We start from the raw sequence: 15,001 nt of genomic DNA on the forward strand, positions 1-15,001 counted from the left end.
ATACCTGTTCGGTACTAATACATGGTACGAGGGGCATATCGATACTCAATGCGCCGAACCAGCCCCTATACCAGGTGACACAATGATAAAGTGGCACTAGTTCAGGGCCAATACCGAGACGGCATACCTTGATCCGTACTATACTGATATTGTGTCATTCTAATGGATAATTGGTAAGGGTGGGTACTTGTATTTAAAACCTTGATACTTCTCTCCTTGTTTGATTTCAGAACTTGAAAATCAGGATAGTGGATGTTAAGTAGATAAAATATTTTATTTATTATGCTGTCAATGTGAATTCTCATTAGATAATATCAATTGTTCCATGATGCTATTGATGTTAATCCTCAACTTGTTGTTCCCCAATAATAATATTTTTTCGTCTATCAACATTAAAGCATCTTGCTATTTATGAAGGCATCATAGAACATTTTTATCTACAGAATAATGTTATGGAGATTCTTTTTTTGACTTAATTGGTTCGTGTTTGACATATTTTATGCAATTCAAATACTAATTATTTTCATTATTATGTTGTTCTTGTGGAGTAGCATTTTTGCATGATCAAATTTAACTAGATGAAAGATTCATTTTTTTTTTTATATTTATTTCTTTCAAGTTTCAATTCATATTCTCAAACCCAATATTGGTAAGGGGTCGGGATAGTACAATATTAGGAGAATTTGGTATCAAGACTTGAGATAGCTTAGCATCCCAATATTTTACTTGGATACAAGTTCTTATTTGTTCTTTTCAATGGTTGTTTACGGCATTCTGGGCTTCATTTGGATTATAGCTTAGGACTAAGGGAGGATTTTGATCCCATAAATGGGTTTATGGTGTTGGTGCAATACCTTCTTCAATTGGGCATCAGCCTTTCTTTCTCCCTTCTTTCTTTCCTTCTCTCACATGTGAAGCAAAATAAGGAAAGAAAAAAGGATCCAAAACCTTTTTTGATAACAACTGTACAGGCTAATGCCGATCATCTAACTAGGGGTGCCAATCCTATCACATTGAGCGGGATATGGGTTAGGTCGGGTGTGGATCAGGTCAAAAAATTTCACCCTAAACCTAACCTATTTATTAAATGGGTCAAAAATTCAGATATGAACCTGACCTGTTTAGTAAATAGGTAACTCAACCGAACCTGCAAAACCTATTTACTAAAGAAGTTGAATCAAGTTAAATGGGTTAAACACTTAAGTGGGCTTCTAACAGATTAAATGGATTTAAACAGGCTAAATAGGTTAAGCAGGTCAAATTACATGGACAGAAATAAGTTAAGTAGGTTTTAAATGGGTTGAATAGGTCTTAGGTCATGACCCAACCTAACTATTAAATGAGTCGAAACCTGAATCCGACCTGTTCAATATATAGATCTAGGTGGGTTGATCCATTATGAGCCAAACCCATTTAGGACAAACCCGAACCTACTTAAAGAGGGTTGTTTGCAAGCCGATTGATGGGTCAGGTCATAAATTACCGCCTTCACATCCAACTAGTATATATTGGCTTCTATCAATTGAGATTACCTAAGTTTTCAAGTGCTGAGGTCATGAACCCATCCTAGAACCCAGCATCTCACCAGTCCAATCCAAGATAGCCAGGATGGTCCGATACATATCGGGATTTGAAACCTCGATTCATTTTGCATGTTGAGATTTTTTTATGTTCAGAAAACAAGTGAAGGTTAATGCAAAGGTTTAAAATAAAAAGAAAAAATTACCTGCACACATATTGTCACTTCAAGTTTGATAATGCTTCTACAGAAAGCTCTGTATCTTTTCACTCACACTTTGAATCTTAAGAGATTACATAATAAAGTTCATGGAGTCGCATCATATAGTAAAATAAGGTGGCATAGAGAATACCACCATGCTATGGAGGTTGCTTATGGTCTATTACTAAATGTGAAAGTCCCCCTGATTGATTAGAATGATGTCCTCTTAATCGAATTACTTTGAATAATAATATTATTAAATAAATGGAAGCTTAAGCCAAACTTCCAATTATACCCTTTCGTGATAAAAATTCGATGTACATCATAAAGTAGTCCAAGTTCCATGAAAGGATTAAACATGTCAAGGACAAATTCTCAAAATGTTATTTTGTTTAGGAGTATACAAAAGGAAAGAACTATGCACTGCTTATAATGGTCCCTAAGAAAGTTAACTAACATGTTACGTAATTGTAGTTTAACCAATATACGATGTTGCAATATTTATGATCAGATTAAGCAGCATAATTGAAGGATTATGGGGTTTGATGCTGTGTAACTTATGAAAGCATAACATATAGGCATGTCCCATATTATGATTAGATCTTGAAGTCTATATTTATTGCCCATAAATTGATGCACCTGTATTAAAGATCTAGTTCGAGTTCTAAGATGTTGGCATTTTTGATATTGGCTCGTCATTAAAAGTGAGCAACGCTATCAGTCATCACTTGCAAAAAGTTTACTAAAGCACCTTTAAGTGATCATTTGCCCACAATAGAAAATTTCTCAATTGGACCACTCCTGTACTTGTACAATTTTACTAAGACAATTACAAACTCTATCTGCAGCATACTATATGAACCCGAGGTTTCAGTACACCATATCTGGAATCGATATGGATGACGAACTTCTGGCTGCCCTACGTAATGTGATTCACAAGATGGAGCTTGATCAAGAAGTCGCAGCCCTATGTCTAGAAGAGGTAAATTATTTTAAGTGACATGCATAAGTTGACTAGTATCTACAATTATTAACATATTACAACATGGTTCTTTTTCATAGACCAAAATATTTAGAGATGGCACAGACAGCTTTAGAGTCTCGGCAGCTGTCGTAAGTAAAAAAAAGTATGAATCTAACAATACTACACATCAACGATAAGTATTACCTAGCATTAGATGGTTACTAATATGATATTATCTTATATGTAATTTTCTTCAATGTTTTTGTAGTTGAATGGTGGATTCATTTTGGATGATGCAAAAAATTTTAATCGATTAGCTATCCGGATACTCTTCCAGACAGTCTCCTCGAGTGGCCTAGGGAGCATAGAACTGGCAGTAGAGGAGGTTGTGGACGATGGAGAAGGGATCTGATGATAGAGGAGGCTTGGAGAGCAAGGATCTAATGGCGGAGGCCGTGGATGATGGAAATAGGGAGAGGGAGGGCAATAGAAAAAGAGGAAGACAGAGGAATGGGGAAGGAGAGGGGGGAGAGATACGGAGAGACAGAGAGTAGAGATAGTGGCCAAGGAGCTTTGAGCCGTCAATCCTCTAGTCTGGTGACAGGGATCGAGGGAGGGGGCAAGAGTGAGAGAGGGAGCACTAAGGGTGAGACGAGTGCGAGGTTGTGAGCGAACGAGTGAGACGAGTGCGAGGTTGTGAGCGAACGAGCGAGATAAGCACAAGGCTACGAGCTAGACGAGTGCAAGGTTGCAAGCGAACGAGCGAGATAAGCGCAAGGCTACGAGCGAACGAGAGAGACGCGTGCGAGCGAACGAGCGAGACGCGTGCGAGCGAACAAACCCTAAACCACTCTATCTCAAATTAATTGGCTTAATCATGCTAGTAACCAATCGGTATGGTTCAGTATGCCGCAAACTGGCCGGTTCAACAACATTCGGCAAACCATGCTCAAAATCTTTCTGAATTGAAAAAATTCAGAATACCACATAACCATGAATAGAAAGACAATTAAAACCAAGGTTCGTTGTCTCGCTACGAGACCCCATACCGGTGTCACACTAGCACAATATTGGTACGGTACGGTATGGAGTTTTTTTGGCATACCGAGTGTCGGTACGCCACTTATACCAAATACTGATACCGAACTGGTATGGTATGATACGCCCCATACCGCCCGGTTCGAGCCGCTACGGCGAACCATGCTTAAAACATTTAAAAATCAACGTCTAATAATTTCATGACTTGTCTAATCCAACATATACCTAAGATAGGACTCTTTTAACCCAAGTTCACTTACAAGAGGACTTTAAAACCTATTTTAAAAATTATCCACGTAAAAGTTCTGAAAATACAAAATAAACCGAACTAATCTCTTTTGCTCCCTATCGTTCTCTTCCACTGCGTGAATCTCATCCTCTAGATCTTCTTGTTGACTTGTATCATCATGCTCAACTGTTCGATCTTCAAGATATGATGGAGGCCAATCTAAAGCTTTCTTCTAATCATTCCATTAATTGGCTTTTCAAGCACACTTTGATCAATGACCACAAAGCTTTTGATCGTCCAACTGATTGCATCCATTAATGAACCTGCAAAACCAGCAAGAAAAGGATCTTTAAAGTGCTTCAATACAATTTTATCCCTTGAAGGTAACCATTCATGCCTTCATGATATAGAAATGGCTTGAGAACTTTTTCAGGGCTTCACTCCTCTTAATTAGATTCTCTGGATAAAGTTCATCTTCAACTGCATTCTCTCAGCATAAATGGTCACTAATTGGACTTTCTATGGACTGATCTTCGATCACATGATTCTTCTCAAATGAATCTTTGTCTTCAACACTTTTGATTGGGATTCATTATATTGCTAGTTTTGTGGTTGCACCAGAAGAATTTGTGCAAATGCTTCTCGAAGTTTGAAAGTTGCAGGTGACAGTGCTACATTGATGCACTGTCCAAGGCCATGGGCTACTGCTAGTACTTGCACCATATCCTTTATTGATGCTAGATCATTTCTGATAGATGTCATATCATCACACATCTTTCCAAACACCTCATATTTGATATGCCTGGGGAAGATGTCAATCTTGAACCCTAACTTCTCGTTAGATAACATGATAACGAGGGGGGAGACAAAAGGATAGAAATAAGATCAAAGGATAGAAAGGAATAAAAGAATAGGACACTCTAGCTTTTGTACCAAATTGATGTAGGACCAAGTAGGGGAGTCCTGCTTTGCATGGGAGGTCCTTTCATCTAGGTTTGTATATCAAGGATTTTGCTTGCTCTCTAGTATCTGGAACTAATGTAGAAGAGAGAAAGTTAGGCATTTATAGCTAAATAAACATACAAATAAATTTGCCCCAGGGTTTTGGTGATGGGGACAGATAGGAGGAATGATTTTTAGGCTAGATAACAAGGTACATAGTTGACCTATAAGTTAAAATCAGCACAGTGCATGCAGCATTTGAAAAAAGGAAGTAGATGATATATGAGAACTTCGAAGGAAAAAAAAATGAAAGAACGAATCAGTATTAGGTTATTAGCTGAGAGTAAGAGACAATAGAATAGAAAAAAGAAACTAATCCTTGAAATCTTAAATTTTACATGACTTGCAAGCAAGGTCTGCTGAACCGACCTGTACCGGTCGGTTCAGCCCGTACCGTACCGGTACCGACTGGCACCGGTCCGATACAGAGGTGAAAATCGGTTCCGACCCAAATTGGGTCGGAACCGGTCGGTTGGAGCATCGAACCGATGCGAACCGGCTCGATTCGCACCGGTACATGCCCGAACCGGTGCGAACCGAGCGGTTCGCACCGGTATGATCTCGAACCGGTGCGAACTGAGCCGGTTCGCACCGGTTCGTTGCTAAATATTAGTGCCAGCGCTGTGGCACTTTGTGGCGCTGGCCAGAGGCACTTTCAAAGTGCCTCTGGCTGGCCAGAGGCACTTTTGAAAGTGCCACACTGGGGCACTTCGAAAGTGCCCCTTTGTGCAGCACTTCGATTTGTGGCAAAATGTGGCATTTTTTCAAGTGCCACAGTGCCTCAATGGTTGGCTATAAAAGCCGACCGAATGCTAAAGCCAAATCCGTCAGCTTAGGTGAAGGAAAAGCAGAGAGAAAGGAGGAGAAAAAGAAGAGAAAGGCAAAGACAAAGGCGTGAAAAAAAATTAGAAGGGTCGGAGAGCGTCGTTTTTCTTGAAGAAAAATCCAGCAAAAACTAAATAAGGTAAAATTTCTTTCCCTTACATTGTTTTTTTAATATTTCATTTAAATTGCTTAAAAAAATTAAATCAAAAATTGCCAAAAAATAGGAAATGATTCAAAGATTCCATTTCGTCTTGAATTTTTTATATGTTGTCGATATATAGACGATGTTAATGGTGACATTAACTTTTGTTTTTACAGAATTTATATAATTTATAATTTAATTAAAAAATAAAAAAATTAATTTTTAATTACAAAAAAATAGAAATTGAAAAAAAATAATGTGGTCGTAGGAATGGAGCCATCAAGGAGAGGGCAACCCCAAGAGCGTAATATTGGCTGGGAGCATGGGAAGATGCTCGGTGAACGGCACCAGTTTCAATGCAATTATTGCCACAAGTGCTTCAAAGGAGGAGGGGTAACCAGATTAAAGCAGCACTTAGCCGGTAATTCTCGTGAGATATCTGCATGCTCGGAGTGCCCACCGAGCACCCGTCAGCTGATGAGGAAAAACTTCATTGAGATCAAAGCAGCCAAGGAGAGGGCTGCCAAGCAGAAAGCGGAGGTGGAACGCCAAGCTGCAGAAGCACCTTCCTATCACTTGATGGAGTCACAGGAGGTCGAGGGTCCAGATGAGGAGGAGGCACAGATCCAGGCTGCCATGCGGGCGAGTCTGGATGATCGGTGGCAGCAGGAGGAGGTGGCGAGGCATCGGGCTCGATTTGGGCCCTCGTTTTTCGAGTCGGGCACCGGTTGGTGGAAGCAGACAAGATCCAAAGTTTCAAAGGACAACCTCAGTCGGGAAGGGCGAGGGCAGAGGACGTAGCCGGATTGCATCTATCCTGGGTGGTTTTGGTGGCCGAAAGAAGTCTTCCGAAGGGATTCCACCAGGTGCGTCAATCCATGATGTAGATCCGCATACCTTCCCCAGGAGAGATTCGAAGCAGCAAAGAGTAGACACAATGTGGAAGAAGAAGAAAAAGGATATGTGGCGAGCTATTGGATCCTGATTCTACTTCAGCCACATTCTAGCGAATGCTGCAGACAATACATACTACAAGTCTGCCATTTCTACCATACAGTCTGCCGATCCCGGTGTCGATCCTCCAGGCCCGAAGGACATCTACGGTGAGCTTCTTGACAACAATGAGGAGCTAGAGAATTGGATTGGCTCATATAAGAGCAAGTGGCCCACATATGGGCTCACTCTGATGTGTGATGGTTGGACCGGTCCGACAAAGCGGGCCATCAACTTTCTGACATACTGTGATACGAAGACCTTCTTCCACAAGTCAGTTGATGCTTCGGATAAGGTGCACAATGCCTCATACATCCTCAGACTTATGGAGGAGGTGATTGATCAAATTGGAGAGGAGAATATCGTGCAGGTCGTCACTGATAACGGGGCGCAATATAAGTTGGCCGGGCAGGTCTTGATGGCGCGGCGACCACAAATTTTCTGGACCCCATATACTGCACATTGCATCGACCTCATCCTGATGGACATTGAAAAGATCCGTAGGGTGCAACATACAGTGGAGATAGCCCAACACATCACCAGGTATATTTATAGTCATACTTGGGTTCTTTCATTAATGAGAAAGTATACAAGGGGAAAAATTCTTAGACCAGGAGTCACACGATTTGCTACAAATTACATTGCACTTGATAGCCTTATTGAGAAGAAAGGAGCCCTACGTCAGATGTTTGTCAGTCTCGAGTGGCAGGAAAGTATATATGCCCAGGTCGGCACTGAAGGAAGCAGAATGGAAGACTTGGTAAACAGGCAGTCATTCTGGCAGCGGGCCAATGCGATAGTCAAGGCTATCAAACCATTATATGAAGTGCTGCGGGCCGTGGATAGCGAGAGGTACCCCCAGATGGGCTTTTTGTATCACATGATGGAGAAGGCAAAGGCTCAAATCATGGAGGCAAATGTAGCCCATGCCCAGGAGTACATCGACATCATTGAACAGCGGTGGGGAGCCCAAATGGGTAGAAAATTGCATCTAGCAGGTAAGCGATAATATTGATAATTATACTGATTAATATATTTGTATAATTATACTAAGATGGTGTCATCTATGTGCAGTATACAATCTAAATCCCCGGTTTCAGTACGAGAGTAGAATTGGTATGGATGATGAACTTTTTCATGCTCTGCGTAATGTTATTTATAAGATGGAGCCTGATCTAGAAGTCGCCGCGTCATGTATAGAAGAGATAACTATGATTTAGTAACATATGTAAATATATCGGATCTTATATTATTGACATACTACAACAAGCTTCTTTCCACGGATAAAATTATTTAAAGAGGGCAGCCATAGCTTTGGACAGCGACCAGCTGTCGTGAGCAAGATAACTATGAATCCAGGTACAATACAAATCTGCAAGACACCTCTGCATCTGAATTATCTTCAACTATGAGGCCATCATATATGTAAAATGTAATTATCTTCAATATTTTTGCAGCTGAATGGTGGATTCATTTTGGCGGATCCGCAAAAAATCTTAAACGATAGCTATCTGGATCCTCTCCCAAACGGACTCCTCGAGTGGCTGTGAGCGCAACTGGTCCACCTTGGGCCTCATCCACAGCAAACAGAGGAACCGTTTGACAAAAAAGCGCCTCAACGATCTAGTTTATGTGCACTACAATCTACGGTTGAGGCTAAAATACATTCAGGAGGAAGTGGAGCTCAAGTATGCAGATCCCATCTATAGAACTTTTACAGATGATGATAATCCTATGCTCAACTGGCTTGCGGCCCAACAACAGAAGCCCGAGCTTGATGAGCCAGGATCGCCTCGACGACCAGCCAACATCATAGCCACCGAAGCTATGGTCGATCCACAGCAATGGGCTGAGCGCAACATTCCACGCACTCCTACAGCTGATATGACGTGGCTAGAGGGAGCCAGTCAACGTTCAGAGAGATGATCCTCTCATGCGAGGACGCTCTAGTACCCAATCGACTCGATCAGGAGGGCGTCAATCCCAGCAAAGAAGAAAAGGAAAGGAAAGGGCCCCAATAGAGAGTATCGAGGAGGAGACTTGGACCAGCAGCGATGAAGGTTCTGGTGGTGATGGATCTACTAGCCATGGAGGAAGTGGACGACAATATGGTACTACTTATGAGACACAGCCGGAGGGAGATTTTCGATACACCGGTGAGTCTTAGTTTACGCATGCTACACAAGATACGGACCACGGTAGGCCGTCTGATATAGGCCGATCGGATACCATTACATATCGAAGAAGAGCTCCTCGAGTTCGTTCAAGAGGCCAGGATGCAACTGCAGATGACCTTCCATGTGGAGTCGGATCCATTGATGTATCAAATTCCGAGTCTTCCTATTATCCGCGGCCTCAGCCAGCCTATGGATATGGTGCATCGGAGTCATCTTCCGGTGGCTACTACCATGCGCAGCCCGGAGGGTCTTACAGGTCGGATTTTGGTGCCGGCATATTCGGATGGCCCTCTTATCAAGACACTTCTCAGAGCCAGAGCTTCAGCGAGAGATCCGAGAGTTCTTATGATCCGACGCGCATTCCTCGAGGATTGAGCATACAAGACTACAATGCCGCTTGGTTAGAGGGATGGGTTGATCTGCCTCCATATTATGCTGATGATCCAGATATTGACGAGAAGCATCGCCACTTGACCCGATTTTAGATATCCGAGAGTGCTTTAAATGTATGTAATTGATTGTATCTTAATTTAAAAATATTTTATGTTCTTCATCTCATTATTTGAATCATTTGAAAGTAATAAATTGCATCATCTACTTTTAACCTTAAACCTAAACATAAAAACATCAAAAAAATATCCAAAAGTAAAAGAACTCCAAAAAAAAAAAACGACGATGGGGTCAAAACCAGGCCGAATATGCCCTATCGGTACGGTATCGGTTTGGCTCGGTTCGGCACCCGTACCGTACCGTTACCGGAGCCGACCAGTACGTCGGTACGATTGGTAACCTTGCTTGCAAGTAAACTAAGATTCTTAGATACCGAAAAATTAATCCTCAAAATCTTTCCTCAAAAAGAAAAATTCAGAATACCACATAACCCTATACAGAAACACTTGTCTAACCTATACAGAATACCAAGAAACTAACCCTGAAACATTCAAAAAACAAATTTTAATGATTTATGCCTTCTCTAACCCAACATATACCTAAAATAGGATTCTTTATACTAATTCCATTTAAAATGGGACTCCAAAACGTGTTTAAAAAATTATCCAAATAAAAGATCCCAAAGTATAAAAAATTTGAATTAACTCTTTTGTTCCCTCTTACTTCTCCATCAAGAAGCAAGCTCCACCAAGCTTAATAGGCCTAAGATATGATTCTTTTCCTTTACTTCTTCCTTTGTTTTATTATTTCTGAAACCTGGTACTCTATACAACCATAACAAGCCCAAGATGATGGATGCCCGACATCTCCCTTCCTCTATCTTCTCTAGTTATATCCTTCCCCACCTCGCCCTTCTTTGTTCAAATGACCATTCTACCATGGGACATTGACTAAAAGTGAATGGTGGTATAGTTTGGAAGCCAAAATTAGAGTACAGCGAGAAGGTTGAAAGTTGACTAGAGAGGAAGGGCCAAGGATGGGGAGGGTGTTTGTAGCACATACTCTTTTTCTCTTTTTTTCCCCGGGGGGGGGGGGTGTTGCGGGCGGAGATGGGTTCACACGTATAGTTGCACAGAAAGAAATCGATGTGGAAATAGAAGAAAAATGTAAGGCAGGAAGTAGATTAGAACCAAGGTTTTAAATCCTGTGAGATGGGGGTGTCCCGGTTTCTCTATTTGGACTACATCATTTCTATTCACTACTCCATCCCTTTTTCCAATATATAGAATAGTATATTCTTCCAACCTATTAGCGTTAATGTATACCAAATTCTTACAAATTTATGTTGAGAACTATGCTAATACCAGGTCTATCATTCTGGCTGGTACCGTACCATACTAGTAAGGTATAGGTATGGAACAAAGGTTTAGTTAGGTACATGAGTGGAACTAGTCTATACCAATTCGAACCAAGTGGAACTACCCCATACCACCTAGTACTGCCCGAAACCAGGATCCGTACCATACTAAACCAAGCCGTACCCAGCGATTTTGGGTGGTATCATGGTAAAAAGTGAGAAGAAAGGTTATAGAAGCTATCTTGGTATGGAGTGTGTACCATACCATGCCCGACCATATCGTATCGGAACTGGTAACATACCAATATGATACCCGATACCGAGATTGGGGATCTAGATTGATAATCTAGTTATACTTGCTTGTTATCCATGATTGTTCTAATTTTCTAATAATTTTTTAATGTACAATGTCCTTATATTCTTATCAAGATAGTCAGAAAAGTGGAATATAGTAGATTGGACTTAGTTATTAATTTTTGTTTTATATGTCTTCTATTTTGTCCAATATTATTATTGTTTCCTAGGAAATGCAAACAAATGCTTGCTTTAATTTTTGTCATATACTAGATGTTTATTACAACTTTGTGTTACTCATGATGCATAACTTCTATTTAAGATATAGATTAAATGTTTTTCTTTATGTTAGCCTATTTGATTAATCAAATGTTAATTACTTTTGTAGATGGATTATTATGAAGTCCTTGATATTGATTTTGAGGACAAGATAGCCATTGCCATCATGGTGTGTTGCCTTTTGACATGTCTATGAGGCAAAGAACATATATTTTTAAAGCATTATCAATCTATAACCATGCTGCAAGGCAAATGTATCAAAGTAGAATACCACAAAGCTTATTTATACTAATTGGGTTGAATTATTTCACCAAGCTTGTAATACATGAACAGCCAATTTTTCCATTTTTGATAGAAAAATCAATAACATAGAAACTTCAATTTATTCTTTTGGATATTTTCAAAACTTTAGTCTTAAAATAATTAAATGGTAACAATTAGTGTCATTAGTTCTACACATTTTTCCATTACACTAGTTGAATTTTTTAGAAATTAAATGATTTATGATTATTTTATATTTATTATAATATCAAAAGGTAGTTTAGAATGTAGATCCATATGACTTTAAGAGCAAGAACAAAAAAATTCTTTGTACCCTATAGAAAAATAAAAATAAATATATTGCATTTTAGTTTCAAGAATTTTCAAGCTTTATTTTAAGATATTTTACATAATAAAATTTTAAAATATTCAAAAGAATAAATGAAGAATATTTATTTTTTATTTCTACATAAAACTGAAAAGAACATGTATAACCAAGGTTTGCCATACTGGGCGGTACCGTACTGTATCAATACCAAACCAATATGCGTCTCCTACCATACTGACACTTGGTATGCCTTGCCGTCTCGTAATATACTACATATCGACACTATAATAGAATGGTACCAATAAAGAGTCTAATACCGAGACGGCGAACCTTGTATATAGCTATTGATAAATTTTTATCTTAATACTAATCATTAGATGACAGGGATCTACATTTTATACTACATTGTAATAAAAAAATCAACATAAAAATAATGATGAATCATAGAAAATTATTCATGAAAATTAATATATGATGTAGAGAAATGCAAAACTAATACAACTAATCAATATCTTTTAATTATTTTAAATGAAAAGTTTTGAAAATATCAAGAATAATAAAATGAAGTCTGTATTTAATTAAGTTTTACTAAAATGTAAATTTATTATTCAAATGTTTTAAGCTAGGAGAAATATTCCAGTTCAATCAGTATAAGTAAATTGAATCATTACTTAAGTTATTATTAAACGTTGTCATGGTTGTTAAGATGTTTGGGTTTTACTTGATGTTTTAGGCACATCCAAAATGAGAAATATTTGGACAAGATTAAGAATTATGATTAGCAGGCTGTCATATGTGGCGATGATTATGGAGAGTTTTTTGGACTTGAATCAGCAAATAGGATCTCCTGAGGAGGAGGAGGACGACGCATATGACTCATTGGGTTAGATGCTATACCTGTGGAAGAGGCAGCTGAATCTCCACTAGATTGTGTTATAGGAAATGCTAGTCAGCAAAACCAATCCACACACCCTCCAATTGTCATAGACCATCACCATCCAATCCAATAGAACCATGTCATCTCGGTCAAAAAGGATTAGTACTGTGGATGTTGATATAGAGTCTTATGTCCATCAAGGGGTTAGTGGTTCCAATTAAGAGGTCCAAATATCAAGACTCCGGTGAAGAACTTTGGGAGGCAGTGAAAGCTTGTGGCGGTGATGAGAGGTCATTGGTGTCAACTAATGAGTATCTCCTCAAGACTGAATTTGAGGAGAAGAGTTTCATGGTACACAATTTTGTGCAAAGAATGGTTGGCAGGCTTCTCCACCAGGGTTGATGGACTCTAAGCTTTTACCATCATTATGATTTAGGATAGGTGTAGTTAATTCCTTAAAAAACAAGGGATGAGAAGACTATTTATGTTTGATGGTTTCCTTCTAGTGAGATGTTTGCATAACATGCTATATGAACCTTTTTTTTCAGTTTTTAGTTCTTATATTTCTATAATCATTTTCTGATGTGTAGATCTAGTTGTGTTATGTATTCTAATATAATATGTTAAATATATCATGAAAATTGATATGTTATAGATGCAAATGGATTGGACTTTCATACCAATTTTGTAAAAATTCTTTGGGTTGGTTGTTGGGTTAGGCCTATCGAAATTTTAGAAAGTGTTAGTCCAGATCCTAGTCCATTCACTTCTATCATTTGTGACTGATCAAAAAGCCAAGTCTAACCCAACTTGTAAGGGTAGGAACTAAGTCAATTATATTATTTAACAATAATTGAGAATATAGATGCCTGATTACACAAAAAGTCATGGAAGTGATGATTTAGATGAATCAATATTTGGCTACGCTATCCTAGGAAATTAGGTTTAGAGTGCAACAAAATATAACTGAAGTTGCAGAACCTTGTTGACCTTACACCATTTTCTGGAAGATAAGCTGATCGACTTTTCCTACAATCCAAACATACAAGGAGAATGAACCTGTTCCAAACAACAGAACAGAGATTTTTGGTTTTCCTTTCTACAAAATGTATAGAAAAACAGGTTTTCCACTTCCTTTTCCTTTTGCTTCTTTTTCCAGCAATTTGCTGATAGGGATTCTGGAAAACTAAAGAATTTAGAAATATTGAGTTTTCTGGTTGTTTGGATGACATGAAAACTAACAGTTTGCAGAAATAGACTTTCCAGTTTTGATTAGATTTTTTTCTATCCTTGGACAATCTTTTCCTTTCCTTGTCTTTTTCCTTAGTTTTCTGGATAACCAAACATACCATAAAGGAAGAAGGAAGAGAAGCCTGCAGCTTGTTAATCTCTCAAAGTAAATGCCACATACAAACTTCAATGATCCTCAAAAGCATCTATCACTCCCTATATTCTCATTCAGTCACCCATTTTCCCTCCCCCTTGTGGGACTTTCTTAACTAGGTAATGGACTGACTAAATAGCCAACTAAACACCTAAAAAATAGCCTAGACTGATTAGTTTTACTAACTCAATTAGGAATGACTAGTTCATGACTAAATCCACCTAATATAAGGACTAACTGCATCTCTTCTTTGTTTCCTTACACCCTACGGTTACTGTTCACGGTGCTGTAGGGTGAACAGTATTCGTGTACAATACACTACAGTTTATTGATTCATTGAAAGAGGGGTAAAAACACCAGTAGTCTAGTATGACTCCTACTAATTTGACAACAAAATAACTTTAGCACATCGAACTCCAAATCATCACCAAATTATATAGCATATAGCACAATCTGAGAAATCATAAATGTGGTTTTTTAACAAAGCAAAGATAGAGATCTCATTAAAAGGTAATTTAAACAAACTCAAGTTTAAATAGGAAAGATAATATATGCTAGCTAATATTATGCCTAAATAACACACCGTTAATGTTTTCTGAGGTTGAAAACAATATTCAGATTGAGCTGAATTTTTTATTTAATAAAATAATATTAAATAAAAGAGAATAGGCTAACCTCTGGAGCCATCCAATATACACTTCCTTTGCTAGACTTCAACCCATTCAACTTGGTTGCCTGAAA

At 38.7% G+C, this 15,001-nt stretch overlaps 1 protein-coding gene across 13 annotated transcripts in view; it reads right to left on the minus strand.

Annotated features, from left to right (window-relative positions):
- The window catches only part of LOC103696066 (mitogen-activated protein kinase kinase kinase 9-like), a 73,590-nt gene that overhangs the window by 28,138 nt on the left and 30,451 nt on the right, over window positions 1–15,001 (minus strand). For 11 of the 13 annotated variants that reach the window (XR_005507476.1, XR_005507479.1, XR_005507477.1 and 8 more), the window contains one exon: window positions 14,936–14,995. The exons of the other annotated variants lie outside the window; for them this stretch is intronic. Coding sequence is in view for 7 of the 11 variants with exons in the window: in XM_039117174.1 (XP_038973102.1) it covers window positions 14,936–14,995 (60 nt within the window). In the remaining 4 variants the exon portion in view is untranslated. The remainder of the gene's footprint in view (window positions 1–14,935; window positions 14,996–15,001) is intronic. 13 annotated transcript variants of the gene reach the window in all.

This window comes from Phoenix dactylifera, unplaced genomic scaffold (assembly GCF_009389715.1).
Source record: "Phoenix dactylifera cultivar Barhee BC4 unplaced genomic scaffold, palm_55x_up_171113_PBpolish2nd_filt_p 000188F, whole genome shotgun sequence".
NCBI classification, from domain to species: domain Eukaryota; kingdom Viridiplantae; phylum Streptophyta; class Magnoliopsida; order Arecales; family Arecaceae; genus Phoenix; species Phoenix dactylifera.